The 20,243-nt window shown below is 39.7% G+C and overlaps 1 protein-coding gene across 6 annotated transcripts in view; it reads left to right on the forward strand.

Moving 5' to 3' along the window:
* UBAP2 (ubiquitin associated protein 2) overlaps positions 1 to 20,243 on the forward strand; it is a 75,278-nt gene that overhangs the window by 10,778 nt on the left and 44,257 nt on the right. For all 6 annotated transcript variants that reach the window (XM_051804483.1, XM_051804478.1, XM_051804481.1 and 3 more), the window contains exons 2-4: positions 11,163 to 11,302; positions 15,256 to 15,333; positions 16,968 to 17,078. In XM_051804483.1, the coding sequence (XP_051660443.1) occupies positions 11,204 to 11,302; positions 15,256 to 15,333; positions 16,968 to 17,078 (288 nt within the window). In that variant the 5' untranslated portion in view covers positions 11,163 to 11,203. The remainder of the gene's footprint in view (positions 1 to 11,162; positions 11,303 to 15,255; positions 15,334 to 16,967; positions 17,079 to 20,243) is intronic.

Consider the following 20,243-nt stretch of genomic DNA (forward strand, 5'->3'; position numbering starts at 1 on the left):
ATTGCTATGCTGTACTAAAGTAATTCATCAGAGTACAAAAATATGTTAAAGGGGAACCTTAACTTTATGAAAAGACGGGAAGTATGTTTCTGTGAAAAGGAATTTCTTAATGGCCTATTAATAGGAAGGAAGTTTTGAAGAAAAACTTTATATGCTCATTAAGATTTTGCAAATTAAAAAAAAAATTACTCTTGCATTTTTGTCAATTTTATTATGAGCTAGTCTGGCTTGGAAAGAAATGGTGGGGGAGAATGAAAATGCTTGGAAGCCAAACAATGTTTAAGTCAGTCCAGACTTGCAGAAAAAGGTAAAGACAGGGCTGGAACAGTAGCTGTGGGTCTTAGAAGGAGCCTATGGGAAGTTCCCCCCTACTTAGGTTGGAGAGAAAATGAATAGTGAATTAAATGCAATAAAATTGGGCAATTTGGTGTCCCATTGGGCAGCTTATCTCTTTGGTGTCTTCTATAGAAAGGTTAAGAAACTAAGAAGTGAGTGATGAATTTAATTTTGATGTAGCATTAAAGATAAGAACAGCCTGGATGACTTTATTCCTGCTTTTAGATTTGAATTCTGTGTAAAGGGATCTTTATTTGCCTGCTTCTTTCTACCACATTGTACATTTGAGGTTGTAAAGATAGTTAATCCTCCATCTCTTTGGATAGACCTGACCTCCTGTAAATTCTAGAATGATGGAACAAGTGTAAGTGAATTTACATGTGACGCCAAGGTGAGAAGCTGTGATTGTGAGGAAAATAATGCTCAAAATCATGTGGAAAAGCTTGAGGTAAAGCCACGTTTTCTGACTGAAGCAAATCAAGATGAGGAGTAGTATCAAAGGAAACTTGTCAAACCTGCCTTGTTTGAAGGTAGACAAAAATGTAGTAACGGTTGTGACCATAGAAGGAGCAATCCAGAGTGACAGAGAAGTGAAAATGCTCTTTGATGGCTTTCAGTTCTTGGTGCTGTTTCTGTGGTTGGTTGTCTCTGAGCACCTGACAGTGCATTGGTGAAAGGATTTCACTTCTCACAGTGTTTCACTTTGGAAGACTAAACCAAATGACCCATAGTTTTCATTTAGAGGTTATGTACAGTAAAGATTGTTAAGAAAGAAAATGGTTAATACTGCCTTACAGACTATTTCTTTTCCTCCTTTTGGAACTTTATGTTCAGAATTTTATGTCACTGCAAAAAAAGTTGCTTTTTTACTTTGGTGGATAGTCCTCCTGCTTAAGGTGAACCTTGAGAAATATCATCATCTGGGGGATAAATATAGAAAGATGTTCCAGAATATCTTGCTTTATTTAAAAGACTTTTTTTTTCTTCAGTAAGTCTCCTGGTCTCTTTTGGCAAGACTTCTTTGGTCTTCTGAATGTGAGCATATCACAGGGAGTGATCTGTACTGGTGGTCTTCTTTTGGTGTCTAGTTCAAGGAGTTGGGCTCTGCTCATGTGTGGGAATGATACTGAGCTCTTTGGTGTTTCTACCAAAACTCTGAAGTTAAAACAAAAAATCTGATATCATGACGTTTTTAGCACATTTTATAGATACAGGTTTACTGACTGATTACACAGTGTATTTCCTGCATATATATAAAATCATTGCATATATATAAAATCATTGATTTTATATAAATGATATAAAATCATTGCAGCTTGTAATTTCACCATTGCTTTTTGTTGTGAGTGTTGTAATGTGACCTGTGACGAGTCTAAATTAATCCTCCCCTCCAAAACTTTTCTGTGGTGGCTCTTTCTACTTTGTTCCTCCTTATCAATTCTAGTGTGAATTAACTACGTGCCTTTTTTTTTTTTTTTATGCAGTCGAGTATGTTTCCGCAAGTGTGAAAATGTAACAAATGTCTCTGCTCTTGCTGGGCTATTTTTAGTCCTCTCGCTTGTATCTGTTTCTATTCAAAGAATTCCTTTGGAAGCTGTTCCAGGAGAGCGTGGTTTGGTGACACCGGAGGGGGCAGGGAGAGCGCAAGCACGGAGTGTGTTCATGATCTGTCAGGGAGATGTGGAGTGTGCGGTGCTGCTTCCTGTGTGCCACCTTGTTTCGAGCACCCACTCAAAGAGAATTCCCCCCGGGGGGGATTGTCGTGACTGGTGTTACCTGTTTCTTGGTATCGTTTGGAGTACCTGGGTTTCAGCTTGAATCTTCTTACCTGGTTTGCTTTTCTGTGGAAAAAGCAATTCATTTTAGGGGCTACTGTATCAGAGCAAGTAGCTGAATTATGCATTTCTGCATCTTAATAACCGAAGCTGACAGTTCCCATTACTTGTTTTTCCCTCCTCTTTTTGTTCATTTGTTTTTTGTTTTCTTTGTTTTGTTCTGATACCAGTCTAATCTGGATTAGCCTTCCCAATAAATTTTTGTAAAGGTTTTCATTTGTTATTTAACAGCCTTCTTTTTTTTTTCTCTCTTTGTCTGTGGCAGGCATTATTCATCTTGTGGGTACAGCTAGTTGTTGATTGTAGTGGTAGTGATGGATGGGGGATGATCCACTGAACTTTTTTTCTTTTAAACTGTTCTTACAAATGGTGCTCTTGACAAACTGGAAGCCTGAAGTGTCCTTGATGTTTGGTGGCAGCTCCCTTTGTGTGTACTGTCATAGCCCAGCCTTTAACTGTTCTGCAAGTGTCCTGCTGACATTGTCACTAGAGAAGTGAGGAATAGTGGTTTTGAGAAAAGTCAGTCACAGTTAGGTGACAGGAAGGTCGTCAGTCCTGTGCAGCTTTAGTGGTGTACTTCAGCCTTATCTGAGATGCTTTGGCCACTTAAATATTTTTTTTCCTTGTAGTATTGATAGCTTAACCAGAGTGTGACCTGAGAACGTAGGTCCGTCCATGTATTCTTTGAAGAGAACGTCTATAACTTGTTTGGTTTGTACTCTGCAGCTGTTTCCTCACCTTCATATATATGTGTGTGCCCTGAGCTCACCCAGACTTCTTGCTGACCCCTGAGTTAACCTTGGAATAGGCTGGGAAGTTGTGCAAATTATTAGAATCTGCAGAGGCTTTGCCTGGTGATTCTTTGGGTGGAGGGAGCCATTTGAAGAACTTCCAAGTCACCCAGCCCTGTCTTCCTGAATGAGTTTGTCTGGATTTCCTCCTTTCCCTCTCAGAGGGGCTGCTGTGAGTTTTAATGAGCTGGCAGAGTGAACAAGCTGAGGTGGGGAAAGGATGGACGTTTAATTGTGTTATTCCTGCAAAAGTGGAATTCACAGATGACTGGCAAAAGCATTGAATATTTAGCTGTGTGTACAAAATCATTAAAGATTGTTTTGGGTGACTAAGTTACTTTGGGGTAGTTTGAGTCTCTGTTTTAATGCCTGAAGCTTAATGTAGGCATTTACTTCTGTGGCTGTGGGAAAAGACTGTTATAGGGTAACATAAGTTGTGTCAGTGAGACTGTCCTAATGTTGATTATACCCTTCTATTTTGGATAGAAGCACTTCCACATTTCATCTGTTTTCTTCAGTGGAAGTTACTGGTTGCTAATAGGTATCAAAGAGGCTGAGCATGGAGTATTCCTCAGCAGAAGTGAGGAACAAGATACAAGTCTCTGTTTTTCTGTAAGATAGTGATATATTCAAGGTCACTGTGCTTTCAGAGTCTCTCCCTATAAGTTTTCAATAATCCTTATAAGGATTTTCTTTTTTTTGGCTGTGTGTATGGTGGGCTTGACCAGGATCAAGTTGTGCTATACTGGATCCCAGGAAAACAAAATACTAAAGCCCTCATTTTGCCTATGGTACATGGCTGCTGAAAAGCAAGTTCCCCCTTTCCTCATGAACTTGATCCCTGTCCCTCGTGTCAGATTCAGCAGTTGTATAGCCCCACATAGTTTTCCACTGGGTAAACTTGTTCAACTGACTCACTGTTTTGTTTTAGAGGATTTAGTTTGCTCCTGGGTGAACCCACTGAACTGACTTCCCTCTGCAGCTGCAGGATCATAAGTCTGAAGGAAGGAAAGTAGCAATATTTTGTGGTTAAGGAGTAGGGGAGCAGGAGTGCCATTTGGGGTGGTGGCTCGCAGTTGTGTGGTATTAGATGTGAGCTGATACTTGATTTTAATGGAGTAATGTTTGGGTTTTGCTCAAATTATGGACTGAATTTTGAATGGATATATAACCAGGTCCCAAATGGGAACTGAAACTCTGATCGTGGTTTTTTTGTCCTAAATCGTGCTCATCTGTCCTGCACTTGTGTGTGAGACTTCAGGAAGGCTGTGTTAGTTCTGACTGCAGAGGATAATGATTTTCAACCCTGAAAAGCCTGCTAGTTCAGTTTTCCTCATCTACAATAAACCTTTCCTCTTCTAAGTACTAGTTGATGTTTTTTCCAAGCCTCTTAGAATATACAGTGTATAATTCAGTCACAGTGTCTATTGCAGGGGAGGACCAGGCTGTAGTTCTGCCAGTATTGTTGGAAGTTGTAGATGCTGTAGTACCCTTTCACTGGATGCTACTCAGGAAACTTTAGGAGGAAAAACACCAAGGGCCTTACCTTTTCTAGGTTTCTTTGTTGTTTGTTCTAAACCCAGAGAAATAGATATGAAGAGATTTGCAATACTGATGGTTCTTCAGCGTGGACTGTAGCAGTAGTGGATAAAGCAAGTATACTGTGTATCGACCTGGAGAGTATTTTCTTTTATCTCCTTGGGCTCCATTCCGCCTGTCAAAAGAGGAAGCAGTTTGTGTGTGGGTGTCCAAGTGTCACCTCTGAACTACTTATGGTCTCTGTGTGCTCCCTGACCTGAGATGCCGATTGAGTTGACAGTTCAGTTCAGCATGCTGTGTGGTCGATGATGAGGATGTGTTATCTCTTCTACTGTGGTGGCTTTTACAGAGGGTTCACATAAGAAAAGCCTTTTCCATGACAGAGGGCAAGAAATGGGGGTCTTCTGTCAAGGATTACAGAAATATGTATTTATCCCTTCAAGTCTTAGCATATTTGGACAGGCCAAAGCTTTCCTTGAAATATTTCTCAGCAGAAATATTTCTCATACTTCAAAAGTGAACTCACTGCCTACCTGTCAAAGACAATTCCTGTTTTCTCTATATTATATTTTTATGTGGACCAGTGCAGCCTTTTTTTTCTTGTCTTTTTTTTTTTTTAAATCTTTTTTTTTGGTTTGGTTTGGGTTTTTTGGGATTTTTTTTTGCGTGTTTGTGGTTTTTTTATGTTTTTATTTGTTTGTGTGTGGTTTTGTTTTGTTTAGTCTAGTTCATGGCAACAACTATTGTCTGGTCTGTGTTCTCTAGTTCTGATAGTCCTGAGTGTGGTGCTTGGAAAACAATATGCAGTTTATCTGTGTCTTTGTTACTTAGAGTTTCACTACAGTTAGTGGTAACTGCGGGTAAGTAGTGCATTTTTCAGGTCCTTGCAATCGGGTTTATGATCAGTACAGGGAACTGGACCTTATTCTTTGTAGATATTGATGTCTGAAACATGAGGTCAAGTCCTCCGAGTGTTCTAGGACATTCACTGCCTTCTGATTGTTCAGTCACTCAGGAGTCTTTCGACAGAGCAGAGCTGGGTGAGTTTTGCTAACCAGGTTTTTAGCAGTCTGAAGATTGCCTTGGTTGTGTGAGAGTAGGTGGAAGTTGGTAAGGCTTCTCCAATTTTGGTGTGATTGCCTTTTTTTTTAATACCAGTGAAATTCGAATTTCTTCCTTCAGAAATTTGTGTATGAATAAAGGCACTTGTTGCCTCTGAGGTTTGAATATTTATAAAGAAATGATTAGAGCAAGTCTGTAGAATGTTTATTGAGTGTAACTGGCAGATTTTGATTAAAACTACAGAATCACTAATGTATACTAAAATGTGAAATGTGTCTGTTAGGCAGAGACACTGGGATAATAGTAAAGATGGATATTGTGAGATTAGAGAATGTTTTTTTTTTAAATACTGTTAATTATATTACTTTACTGTCATGACTGAAACATGCTCTACTAGTGGATTGAACCTACTGTTTCAGTCCCTTGTCCATATTATGCTTTTGGGCTCTGAATGTGTGACCAGCCTTTGCCTAACTCCAGTCTTATGAGGATAAGCACTTCTTTCTCTTCTTAAATTTCTTCCAGATGCTGTCTTTTCTTTTAATTGTATGACCTATTTATATATTTGTTTGTCTTCCTCTGTATAGCATATACTTAGATTAATCCTTAAAATAAACTTTTTTATTTCTTTTTTTTTTTTTTTCGGTGTTAAAGAGGAATTGTTGATTTCTGCAGATCAGGTTGTGATCTTAGCTAATTAAAGATTGTCTTGGCAGGATAATGATTTCAATTAACAACTCAGAGGGCTTTAAGAAAGATGGGTAAGAATATTCACTTGGTTATTTGCTACAGTTTTCTAATACAACTGGAAGTTTATGTATTAATTTATGTGTTTGTGCTGGTACTCTGGCCACTCCCAGCAGTACTCTTTCCTTGGTAGAACATGAGAGCATACAGATAGTACAGTTTCTCTGTCCTGTGATGTTCTGCCAGTGATGAAGGTCATTTTTTTTCCGATTTACCACAGAAAAGTGTTAAGATGACATGTGAATACTCCCAGGCTCCATGAGCTCAGGTTTGGTGTAGTTGCTTGGGACAGTACGCACGCTGAGTCCTCAGCTCTGCTCCTGAGGAACATCTGCCTCTTGCACACTCTTCCCATTTCAAGCAGCAATAGACGGGGAGATGCTTTGGACAACAGCACTTGAGGGAAATGCGTTGCACTGGTGCTTTGCAGGCATAATTTTTTCCCCTCATGCTCCTATAATGCTCCAGCCATAGCAGTAAAATCTGAACTCACAGTTCACGTGCAGTAGTTGTGTTCTCACCAGGCAGTGTCCTGCAGCCTTTCCCCAGCCCTGTCATTGTAAGAAATCTTTGACTGGTAGCTCTGTGTTTCGAATATAAAAAAGCAATCTCACTTTTAAGGTGTTCACAGAGATTCTGCATGTGTTGTTTATCACAGCTCCCTGTCCAGAGAGTCAAGAAAGTAACATTCTTGAGACTGCCTCAGGAAAGGAACTGAAACTGCAAATGTTTTGTTCGGCTGATGGAAATGAATAATTTAACTTCTAGAGGAATCTTGAAAGTCAGGTGGTATTGCCATGCCTGGTCTGTTCCTGGAAGTTCAGGAATAGATTTCCTGAGTCTTGAGGGGCTTGCAACCCTGTCAAGTCAATTAGTATTCTCTGTATTCGTAGCTTTTCTGACTTCATTGGGTCTGAAAGGACAAGTTCTTGCTTGAAGGAAGGTTGAACAAAAGATCACAGAAAACATTCTGATAGATTTAAAAACCTGATTTTTGTGTTGATGTGCATTCAGTTGCTCTTTGATTCTTTGCCTTCCTCTTTTCCTTCTAAAATCCAAAGCAGAAACCCAACTAAATATGTGGGATAAGACAAGGTATGGAGACTGGGAGAGCGTAGGATTTGGTAGTTTTAGGAAGGTTGGGTGTTGAGATGTCAATACTTTGTTACTGCTTTTGTAAACTGGAGTAATTGTTGCCATTCCGTGTTACACAGTACTGTATCTCCCGTTGTAGTATAGGCCCTTGTACTAAAATTTGCTGTAAAGACAGAAAACTAAACCGAAAGATTGAAATTTGGGATGATTTTCCTCCTAAAGGGCTCTGTGAAGTCTAGTTATTTACTTTATCAAGAAGTACTGGAATTGGAATTCCTTAGAGCTTGAGAAGTTAAACACACTGAAGTGAGCAATTTTCTTAACTACTTAACTACAAGGCATTCTTAAATTTTAGTTTTGTTTGGGGTTTGTTTTTTGTTTCTTTTTAAAGTAGTAAGGACAACCTTGGTCTGGAGGTCCAAGACTACAGCAGTAAAAAAAAGAAGTTTACAGGAATCTTGTCCTTTTTTAACTGGCATGCAAGAAAGTTCAGCTACCTTCTTTACACAACAGTTTTGGGAAGCCCTCTGTCTTTGTTTAGTGCTTTTTCCTGTTTTACTAGAGCTCTGTACTAGTATACAGAAAGTGATGAAACTATTACTACTTTCATTTAATGTGTATATTTTTCTTCAAAGTGCAGTTGTTTGGCTGTTTGCTACAGTTGCAATGTGTCTGCAAGGTCAGGTATTAACTGTTGATGAGGGACTTTTGCACTGCACCAGACCCTGACATGGAAACTGAAGCATCTGCTTGTCTGAGTATTTTTTCTTTTCAATCTTTATTAAACAGATTTTAATTAAGAGTTTTCTTCATCTCAGTCTCAAATCTTCTTTCCCCATTTGATCTATGGTTAAAATTAAGTTCATCAGTTTGTGATATCCTGCTCATTGCTATGACAACAGCCTGCCAAACAGACTTGGTGAAGGTGAGGGGCTGGAGAGAATAAGCAGCTGCTTTGTGAGAAAGGAAATGTTCAGCCCCATCTTATTTATCAGTAATATCCCACTTAATGCTCAAAACTGTAGTCACTGTGGTGCTCTGAAGGCAGTGCCTCCCTGCCTCCCTTCTGCCTGTCCCTTCCTTAGTCGGCAGTAGGTGTGGTCGGGTGTGAAGCCCCAGCACTGCTCAGTGTCTGAAATAAAATAGTATTTTGAAAGCTCTCTTTGTAGCAGGCTGCCAGTTGTGCTTTTAAGGAGACTGGATTGTGTCTGGTGGATTATAACACGTCCTTGTTGGTTTGATGGGGACTGTCATACTGAGTGTGGGTTTCCATGCTGGTCTGAAGCAAGTACAAGTCCTGCTGCCTGTACCTTTGCTGTTTTTTGGTTTGAACCAAAATTGTGCTGCTCATGGGCTGCACAGTCAGGAGGACAAGGACCTCCTTTAAATTCCCTGTTATGCTATTCAGGTTGTTTGAGTGCTGTTCCCACGCAGCCTGATCTTGCTGTGCCTCTTCATCTCCCAGGAGTGTTTCAAATGTTTGTGCGCCTGCCTTTTTTCTTAAAGTATCCTTTCATCCTGAAGAACAAACATGTCTTGAACAGTGGTGGCACAGAGACACTCAGAAAAATACAAGATAGGAAAAGGAGAAGAGGCACAATCCACTTTAAGTACTATAGGTTGCCTGGCTGTAGGCTGGAGTTCAGCATGTGCTTTAGAAACACCCAGAAAACTCTAATATGTGTCCTGCTGTCCTGTCTAAAATATGGATCACAATATTTCGAGTAGCTTTGGTGAAATTGGGGGAAAATAGCATTCCTAGGTACCACAATCTGTATAAATATGATGTTAATTCAGAAATTATGAACAAATTGAGACCCAATGGAGTTATAATTTATCAACAAATCTCGAGTCATAGTGGACTGATTCCAGAAAATCCTATTGAAACTATTAGCTTGTCTTTAAAGCAAGTTAGTACTCTCTGTTGTGTGCTCTGTTTGTTTTTTTTTTTCATTGCTCATTGTGCTAGGTTCAAATTGTAAAGAACAGACTGATCCTTGGGGAAAAAAACCAAACAACCAAACAAAAAAGCCCAACCAAACAAAAAACTAACTCAAGCAGATAGTCAGTGATAAGTGTTAAACTTTCTGGTCAAAATGTCTCCACATCTACTTAGTATTTTGCTTTCTATTGACCTGGTGTCAGGAGCTTGTGTAAATTCTGTTTTGGCTGTATCTGGCCGTTAGGGTCAGACAGTGCTCTGAAGGCCTGTGTGTTCTGGGCTTAGAAGGCAATAAAGTCAGACTGACTTACCAGATGGTGCGACATATTGGCTTTGGTGAATATATTCATAAAGCTGTAGAAACACCGTGTTCCAGTTCAGCCCATACTGCACTCAGTTCCTGGTAAAGGCGGACCTTTTCATGTGGAAATATACTTTATTCTCAGGCATTAAAGCATTATTGAATGCTTTAAATTGTACATAAAGAAATTCTATGTCAGGTTTCAGTTTTGACCAACAAGAATGTACTTCTGAAGTGAAGAATAGATTTAGATGATAATGGGGTTAATTGACCTTTTGATGGTAGATGAGGCTCCTGAGCATCATGAATCGATGCTTAAACTGAAGCATCTCATTGCAGCTTTGATTGTTGAGTACCCATTACTTGTGACTGCCATTGAGCAGTTGGGTATTGAACACATCCTTGTGAGCATTATTTTGCACTGAGCTGGATGCTGGCCAGCTTGCACAAAGCTGCTGCCCTGGCAGGTTGTGTGCTGAAGCTTGCTCATACATTGGGGCTGCAGTGAGAGCACTTTGCTGCTTGTTTGCACATCTCAAGCTGCCCAGGTACACCACCTGCACCAAGTTATCCTTAGTTCCAGAAATTTGCCTTTTTACTTTCTGGTGTTATAGGGACAGAAAACAGGCAGTTGACTATGACCATTGTTACTAGGTGAGAGATCTGTTTCCAGTTATCATAACTGCTGTAAGCCATGCTCATCAATTAGTCCTGTTAGATGCTGTACAAATTTTAATGAAGTAATTTTAGTGCTAGAGGATGTATGAGAATGCGAGCCAGGAGTCACAAATGGGGATAGCAGTGATATGTGTGTGTGGGATTTGGGTTTTCTTTTGGGTTTCTTTGTTGCCATACAACCAAGGCATGTTTAAAGCAGGGTAATAGTTTTATAGATTGTTTCTGTAAATAGGAGGGAGAAAAAGCAAAAATACTGTCTACAGAGGTTGGATTTAAAGGTAAGCATCATAGTTTCTCTTAAAAATGAGAGGTGAGAAGTAGAGTTGGGATTGGCTGTGACCTCTGTGTATGTGCAGGAAGAACAGTTTGATGGTACAGAAGAGAGGAACTGCTCAGTTTGTGATCGTGATTTTTGTGTAGGCTTCTGACTGGTTAAAGTCCAGGCATCAAAATAAGACAGCAGGTATTAAAGAAGTTTAAGGAGTGATGGAGCTGAAGCTGAGATTTCAGCAGAGTAGCAGATAGAAAAGTCTGTACGTTAAATAACTGGGAAAAACTGTGAGATTTAGATGTTGTCTGGAGTACAGATCTAGACAGATCCCAATCCACTGACAAAAATGCTTCTATCCACTGCATTTCCCCACTTACTGTAAAGACTGTGATGAATCCAATAATAGTGTATTAAAGCTGCTTTCTCATGCGTCTCTGTATAGAGTTAGTGGTAAATGCAGGAAGAGTTCAGACGGTTGCATTTGTGTATTACGGTTGCATTTGTGTATTACCTGGGTATCAAAATCAGTACTTGCCTTAACTCATGCTCTTTTTTTTTCTTTCAGATTTTCTATTTTGTACATACATTGTTTTGTATATACTGTAAATGATGACTTCGGTGGGAAGTGAACGTACCCGGGGCACTCGGGACAAAGCGCAAATTTCAACCACACAGCCAACACAACCACAGAAACAGGTAGTACAGGTACGTGCTACCATATCAACTTCTTTGACTTGAAAGTGAGCATGTAGTGATGTACATTTCTTCCCTGAGTCAGTAAAACCTCAGAAAAGATAGGAGGAAAAATCACGGTCTATTTTTGGAAGAGTATGTTTGATTACTTGCTTGGATTACTCACTAATGCAGGAGAGAATTAAGTTGTTCCTATGTTGTGTCTGAAGGAGCTTTGTATTCTTCAGAAACGTTTCCCATCAGTGAGGAACTCTATGCCTGTATCAGGATTTCTGTCCTGTGACCTAACTATCCTTGGATTTCAGCTCTCCCATCTGCCAGGCTCCTGATGCTAAAAGATTTGTGGTCAGTAGGGGAGTTTGGGTGGGTGGGGAAAGCTTCATTAGATTCATACTGTTTTCTACAGTGTGATTCAGCGTATCTGCAAGCCACAAAATCCTAAACGTCTTGTGCAGTGACTCCACAAAGTGAAATGGTCATCCACTAGCAGACTAAAATAGAATATCTGTTAGATGGGAATTAAGCTCTCACCCCACTGTCTCAGTTCTTAGCAGCAGAGTAGTTGCATGCCTGTGTGGGTTACAGAGAGTGCAAAATGACTCTGCTCCTTGTCAGATGCATCTCAATGTTTGATTCAATTCAAAAATTGTCTGTTCTCTGCTGGCAGAGTGTTCATCATTCTAGAGGTGCTCCTCAAGGAAATATTATCTTTTATTGTTTTCTGGATGGTCTTTAACCAAGGGGCTCTTGTTCTGTTTTGTACACTCTTTTTTTTTTAATTTTGTCGCCGCAAACCCTTATCTCCTTATGTTGCAGCATTTTGCGTAGTGGTGATTCATGCTGCTGTGGATTTTGAAAGTGACTTCCAACATATGAAGTTGAATTCGTTTTTGTTTTAAAACAAGTAAGGAGTATAGCAAACAGGCTGGTGGAAGTGGTGGTTTCCCCTTTTTGCCATTTCACAATTGGAGTACTCTGCCCAGTTCTGGGTTCCCTGGTGCAAGGCAGACCTTGGCAGGTGGGAGCAAGGCCAGTGAAAAGCTGGAAAGATGGTTGTGAGGCTGAAGCACAGGATGAATGAGCGGTGCCTGAGGGAATGGTTTGTTCAGCCCTAAGAAGGCAAGGCAAGGTTGTGTCTTCTTTTCAGGTACCTCATGAAAGCTTATAGAAGAGGTAGAAGCCAGCTCTCCTCAGAGAGACAATGGCAGGAGCTGAAACACTGAAAATTCCAAGTGTTAAAAGGAAAAAAATTGTTTGCTGTAAACACAGTTGTGGATTAGAGATGTTGTGGGATCTCTGCCTGGCCCCAAGCAGCTTCTCTAATGGAATATACTCTCAGTGGGACATTGCAGAGTATCACTGGAGGACCCTTCCAACCTATGGGATTCATTGATTTTAAGCATTAAGTCTTTCAGACCTTTTTCTGAATTTTATCTGTTTATTCTACTTCTTGCATAATAGGTACTGATTTGGTCATTTCAGTGGAAAAGGTGGTTATTTAATACACAGCAGTTACGTTTTAATGCACCATATTTTTTATTGTTTAGGTGTCAGATGGACTTTTCTGCTCAGTCAGTCTTTACAGACCAACAGGAATTTGTGGATTTTACTGTTTAATCACCACTGATTAATTTTTCTGAATATTGAATAATATTGCTTTCCCAAATGGAGATTTCATTGTCATAATACCACATTGATCATAATTTAAGTTATTTAAGAAATTATATCATGGTTATTTTGCATTGCTTCTGGATAATAAATATGCCATTTTATTGTAAGATCTGGCCTATTACTGTCATGTAATTTTATTTTTTGCCCACTTCTGTTTTCTGGTAATTTGAAAATTTTAGTTTAAGATTTTCCTCATTCTGTTACACTGAAAAGATAATATATGTTGTCAGGTTGAGTAAAGTCTTAGCTATCTTTAAGATGGTACTACCTTCTTAGTTACAATGAAAACTTAATTACACTCTCTTACAGGATACTACAGTGTTACTTGTAACAATAGTGCCTTAAAGATAAAGAACCACTGCTTGCCAGGGAAAAGCTAGAACTTTTTGTGACACTGGTTTGGTGTTTGTGTAGTAAACGCATCTCGTGAGTTTTTGTTGTTGCTTTTTTTCCTTTTGAATCTTCAGTTCCATCTGGGTCTAATCCACTGGCATAAATATAAACCATATTGAACCTGCTTGTTTCTGAGCTCTCTGCTTACACAGGAAAACTGAAGATAGTGTCACATATTTGTAATAAAATTGGTATGTTTTTGTCTGTCATTGTGCACTTGGGAAAAAAGTTGGTTTACGGAAGAAATGAATCTTGATGGCTTCCTGTTTTTTGGTCCAATATGCCGTCACGTCTCTGCAGAAATTACATTGTCTGACAGGTTTTGCTCTGGATATCTTCAAGGAAGATCTCTTCACTAGCTTAAACGTTGCAGTTTGGCTGAGGAGGCTGTAGTCAGAACAAGAACAAGGATCAGCAAGACTTAAATTCCTGAAACCAGCAGACGTTTTGTTTCTGCTGAGCTCTCAGCAGATGCCAGGAGCGAGCTCCTTTGCACAGAGCACTGCACTGACAGGGAGCCTTCTGAGGAGGGTGGCACTGGGGAGTTCCAGAGCAGGCTCTCCCCTGTGCTACCCCGAGGAGTGACATAGGAGGCTGTCAGCGTGACACTTTGACAGTGTGAAGTAAGGCAGAGTATGTAACTGTTACAAACACTAATTCTCTTGGAACATTCTCTCTGAGCACAGCAAGTGTCCCTTCCCTCAAGGAACTGGGGGACAGCTGCAGTAACTTTTCAGCAAACAAGCAGCTGGTGGTGTACATTGGAGTAATTTTTAGACTCTTCTCAGCATTTATACTTGACCTCCTCTAGAGCTTGCATTTGTGGTAAACTCTAAAAGCCAGTTTGTGCCTGATTAGGTCTGAACTCATGAGGCACAGAATTTCATGTGTGTATCCTGTGAAGTGGGCAAAAGGTGGGATTCAGCCAGCTGCCCATGGTGAATCCTTTCAGTCAGGAATGTCAGAATGAAGAAGCACATCCACAGTGCATCAACTTGTATTTTGGGTCCCGACTCTTTTCAGTTTCAGCCTTCTCTACATGAGACAGCAGCCTCTTCTGTTTTGGCAGAAATCAAGTGAGGCCTAGGATCTTGTAAGACACACTTATCTTTGGTATTTTCTCAGGATTGCAGTTCAAGTGGCTGCAGATGCCACTCTGTGAAGAGTGGCCCGTGTGATGTGACATCTGTCTTAGCGTTGCTTTCTCTCAGGCCCAGCCATAGTCTGTTTGGATTTATGGCACTTGTCTGCATCAATCCATTTTAGTCTTTCAGCTTTTGGAGAAGTTGCCAGTATGGATTTGTGGTCCAGAAACATTAGAGAAGCACCAGATACTTCATCAATAGCGAGTTCCTCTAGCAGTTTTCAGAGACCAGTGTTCGCTCATAAAAAAAAATGAGTGCAGCTGTTCATGGGCAGAGTCTTGAGGCATGACTCAGTCTCTAAGTGCTCATAAAACTAGAGTGGGGCTGTTATTGAAAGCGTGGTGGAAGGTGATGTGAGCAGGAATCATCAGAGATGTGGTTGATCTAGAAATACCATTGCCAGTTTGTTACAATAAAACTCTTTACTCTGGAGTGGTAGATCCTAAATAAAATTATAAGATTAATACTAAAACATAGTCTTCTGTGGAAAATTCTGTATTATTATATGGTTATCTTGTCAATGTGGTGACCTTTAACTGTGTTTCAAACAGATTAGAATGTTGAAGTTACTTCTGTCCCAAATAACATTTAAAACTACCAAGTGGGCATAGAGAAGATGTTATTTCTTTCCCCACAGCATTTCTGTGCTTGTTGTTCTTTTCGAGAGCCTTGAGGAAAAAGACAAGGACACTAGCAAATACTCTTGAAAAATATAGTTACCTTTTGTGTACTTTATTGGATGTTATCTTTTTTCAGGCAACAGCAGAACAGATTCGCCTCGCTCAGATGATCTACGATAAGAACGATGCAGATTTTGAAGATAAAGTGAAACAAGTATGTTTCTTATGGTACAGAGTTTTTTTGCACTGCAATAAAGTGCTCTAAAGCTGGCTTACATTTTGGAGCTAGAGCATCTGTTTCTGGTTTAGATGAAACCCTTTTCAGAAGGATGTAAGTTTAACTAGGAAAAGGTGCTCTTATTGCACTGTAAAGTCTGTTTACAAGAAATTGTGTGGTGATATAGCTCTGACTGTATAGTTACATTGGTGTATTTTCCTTTGTAGACAAGCCTTTAAGCTAAAACTCATTTGTGTTGTTGTCTCTTCCACAGTGTATTTCTCTAGTATTGTCCTGATGCTTAATGATTGTCAGAATAAAGAGTGCATTCCTAGTCCACATGTACATGCACATGAGAAAAATGTCACCTATGTAAACTGAGTTTACTAATGTCTTGTAAGTTTTTCAGGAAAAGTAAAAACAATCACTGCTTAAAGGTGAATCAGGGTGTTATTTTAAAAAATAAATAATCTGACCTTGCAGATCTGTGTATGCATTAAAATGATAAAATTACACTGTGTAAATGAAATCTCACACCATTTCCTCTACCACGTGAGTGTTGGGTGTTAGATGACCAAGCTCCCATTACCCAGTTATAACTGAGATGATTAATTAAAGCGGTCCTGACAATCTGGGCCCCTGTTCTGCTGTGGGTATTGGTGATTTTATCCTAGTGAACACATCACAACTCCTAAAGAACCTAGGAATACACCCAGAAGGAGAGAAGAATTAGCTTGAATGCATTAATGCAGCAGAGGAGCGGATTTCGTGATTTCTTTTCCTTTGTAAAACTGCCTCTGAAGCATTATTAAGTGCTTTTTGGTGTTCTTGTTATAAACTTGTTCTGTTGCTGTGCCAAAAGTGTAGTCTTGTACTTTCTGAAACCACTACAAGTCTCAGTAGTGCTTGTAGCTGTGCTGGAGGGAAGGAGAAGAATTAAGTTCTGTGTAGGAAATCTCCAGTATTTTATATTCTGCATATGTATTTCTAGCTCATGTAGGTTTTGTTCGTTGGATGAAGTTGCTGGATGCCCTGTGACAGACTGTTAATTTCTGTCCCACACTCCTCAGGATGTGTATCCCAAGTCCACGGAGCATAATTCAGAACTAGGTCTCCTTAACCAGCCATCACTTATGACTCGTGTGGCCTTATGCTGAAATGGATCAAGGGAGCCAATCTGGCTAAAAAAATAACCTGTTTCTTAGTCTGAGTGTTTTTCCAGATGGATCTGTTCTCTGCCATGTCTTACCTTATGTCTGTTCTCACACTGGGATAAAGAGGGACATACTTGGTGGGGAGAGAGAGGATGATACTGGAACTATGCTGGTCCTTTACATCTTTAACCTCGTATACTGCTGTATCTGCGTTGACAGCATTTGCTGCAAGCATATAGAAATAAAAAAAAAAAAAGATGTGAAAGAGTGCTTCCTTGATTATCAATTAATTTGTGCTTCCTGCTGTCTCTTGTCTGAATCCCAAGCAGATCTGTAAAATGCAGATTCCTTTATTCCGGATTCTAGTTTACCCTGACGTGATAGTTATGCACTTTCTTATAGTCTGTGATGGTACTAACTCTTATGTTCTTATGATGATAATATAGATATTTTAACATGTCTGACTTTTACTGCCAGCTTATGGAAGTCACGGGGAAAAACCAGGATGAGTGCATAGTGGCACTACATGATTGTAATGGGGATGTGAACAGAGCAATCAACATACTGCTGGAAGGAAGTTCAGACACGGTAAGGTTTTACTTCCATGTTAAACTTCTCCTTCTGTTTCCTGCATTTTTCGACTTCTGCATGGGATTGGGAAAGTCGTATTTCGGAAGCTTTCAATTTCTGTGTCTCCATTAGAATTCTTTTGAAGGAAATGAAGACCAGGGCAGTTTCTCTACTGCATGCATACCTTGGAGTAGGCTGAATCTGGAAAATGTTGTAGGTGTTCAGCTGGTCTCTTGCAGATTCCTCTGCTTTCATTTACATGCAGCGATTTTAGCTCTGCAGCAGAATTCAGTGCTCCCTCAGACACAGGCCTGTTTCTTGCTGTGGTTTTTGTAGTTACTGTGTAGACTCCACAACCGTGAGCCTGAGACTGTTTGTCACAAAGGTCAATCTTTATAAACCTAAAGGGCAGGCAGATATTTTAAGTTGTGCTGTAGGTGAGCATTGCTGGTATTAAAACTGGAGGAGGTTTCCACATCTGGAAGTTGCATTGATAAATGCTACTTATGGCAGGAGAGGATGCAGCAAGTAGTTGGTCCTTTCACTGTGTTGCTCATTTGCATGACTTAATTGAAAAACAGAAAGAGGAGACTAAACAGTGTGTATATAACAACAAATGTCACCTAGAATGTTGCACAGAGCAACATTTTATCCCAAGAAATACTAAGAAAATATATTTCACTGCAGCTGAACTTTTTGCTGGAGGGACTTCTTACAGTTGGTCCAAGGCATTAAATTAGATTCCATCTCATCTAAATTGGGAAAGAAACCTGGACTTCCTTTCTTGATGCTGAACACTCAGTATTTCCTGTGATTTGTCAGGATGTGTACTCTGGCTTATTGTTAATGAGGAAACTGGCCCCTCACACACCCTAAATCTAGGACACACACCGTTCTGACTGAGGGGACTTGATTTTCTATCCCCTTTTCACTTTTTATCGGAGTTGAGGTCTTCTAAAATACAGAAGTGTATGATTGTGAGCTAGCTGGCAAGCTGGGAGTGGAAGAGAACATTTCGCCTTGATGAAACCTATCTGAGTAGTGTGCCAGTTTTGCACTCTCTTGTACTTCTCATATGTGCTATTTTTTAGTTGAAAGTAATTTTCTGGTTGATGGAGAATGTTAAATGCTTTCTTACTTCAGCAAATTGTTGGAAGTGATCATGACATAGAAAAAAACTTTCTGAACTCATCCATCACCTAGAATTGATATCAATATATTCTGCTCTTTTGATAAGTCCCTCTGAACCCACTACTCTCTGTAGACAAAATGCAACTTAGAAACAAATACAGAGAACTTAAAGGGCTCAAGGAGGAAGGAGTGTGAGGAAATTTATTCCTTGTGGAAATTTTTGGGCCTTCAAATGGAAGAGCTTGTTTTAAGGCTATTATACTCAAGAACAGTTTAATCATGGATTTGATGTAAAGTTGAAAGCCAATGTACCACTGATTCTGAATGCAGATTCCCAAATCTCTTTTCCTAGTTTCATTCTTCTTTAAAGCACTTGAAATTTCTTTAAAACGTCATTTGAAAGATGTGTCTGTTCAATTGGAGGAATTAGAAGAGCCAGGAGTGATAGCTAGAATGTCTTTTTATAGTTTATTTGGTACTCAACCAGTTTTGTCTTTGTCTTTTTTAATTTGTTTTGTGTTTAATGCTGTGATCTTCAAGGCTTTATGCTCTGTGATTTAGTTTTTATGAATACTTTTCATTTACAGCAATTGTGACAGTCTGGCTTTGGATAGATAGAGGCCTGTGGATGAGAGTAGGGAAGAATATGTGTCTTTGTCCAACACTTGTATTCATTTAACTTCCTACAGACCTAAGATACATTTTATGCCCAACCATGTTTTACTTAGTAAACCTTTGAAGATAGAACAAAGGGGACCTTTCATATTATTATTCTTTCCATGTAAGAATAGGCCAAGAAGAAGACTTCTGTTACATATTTTCAAAGGTGAGGCCCACAACTGTCATTTGGGTTGCCTCAGGCATTGTCAGCTGAAATTCTAATCACTTACCTCCCTTACAAAAAGAGACAGCTTCGATAGTCTGTGATGGATCCCCATGCCCAGAGGTAGCACCATCCTCTATCTTAAAGGACCTGCCCAACTTCTCAAGGCTTTCCTCAAAATTGTCTTGTGGGAAAGCATGGATCTTATGCTTTCATAGTCATCCTTTTACTGATCATTCCCAAGTCAAATAAAAACTTACTCAGGAGAGGCTGCTTCCTCTTCAGCTTTGCAGCCTTATCCAGTTTTGGATGTTTCATGAAATGGTCAAAGATGTTTTATCATCGTGCGCATCAGTGAAATAGGAGCATGTTCTGAACTGTATAAACTAGGCTCTTCAGTTGTCAGTTCAGGTATTTTTCTATCTAAAGCTATAGGAGTGTTTTAGTGCAGTTATGCAGGCTCTGTCAGGAGAAGCCATGTGATAAAGTTACTGAGGGAAAGAGTTTTCTGGCTCACAAATAAAGTGGTGTTGCTCAAACGTGTAGTTTTATATTTCTGATTGTTGCTGGCTGAGCTTACCCAGGTCGGTTCATGGTGGTGCAGTCTCCTGCACTGGAGATGAAACTGAAAAGGGATTTCAACCCGAGAGAGTAACCTTTCACTTTGTTCTTATTCTCTGAAAGGAGACTCTGCAACATTTGAGTTTGTACCTGTAAACTGCTTTGCTACCTCTCCACAGCGTTGGTTTCCTCAGTTCTAGACAGCTTGGACTAGCTGAGGTGCTGTTGGTGGAATTGAGAGGAGATAAGACAGGACCTAAGATTACCGATAGACAACCTCTTTTGTTTGGTGTAGGTGTCTGTCAGAGGTCATGGCTTTAGTGCTTCACTACAATTCGCATATGCAAATATTCTGCTTAAATACCTTACCTGGACTGTAAGCTCCTAGAGATGGGAGCATACATGCAAACCTATCTTAATGGTTTAATGGTTTGCAAATAATACCTTTCTTCTTCCTTGCTTTGCAGCTGTGGCTCAATTAACTAACTGTGCAATTGCATAATATATGAGTGGCTGTGCTATTCTTGGCAAGTGTTTCAGTCATTTTATTTGCAACTCCTGCAGATACTCCTATGGATTCAGTACTATCCTTGAATCTATTTTAAAGATGGAGTTTAATATTAAAACAGAAGCCTGATGTTTGGACTTCGATCTCTTGTCTTGTTTAG

Source organism: Manacus candei, unplaced genomic scaffold, assembly GCF_025592945.1.
Source record: "Manacus candei isolate 608988 ecotype Guabito, Panama unplaced genomic scaffold, ASM2559294v1 h1tg000061l, whole genome shotgun sequence".
Taxonomy (NCBI): Eukaryota; Metazoa; Chordata; class Aves; order Passeriformes; family Pipridae; genus Manacus; species Manacus candei.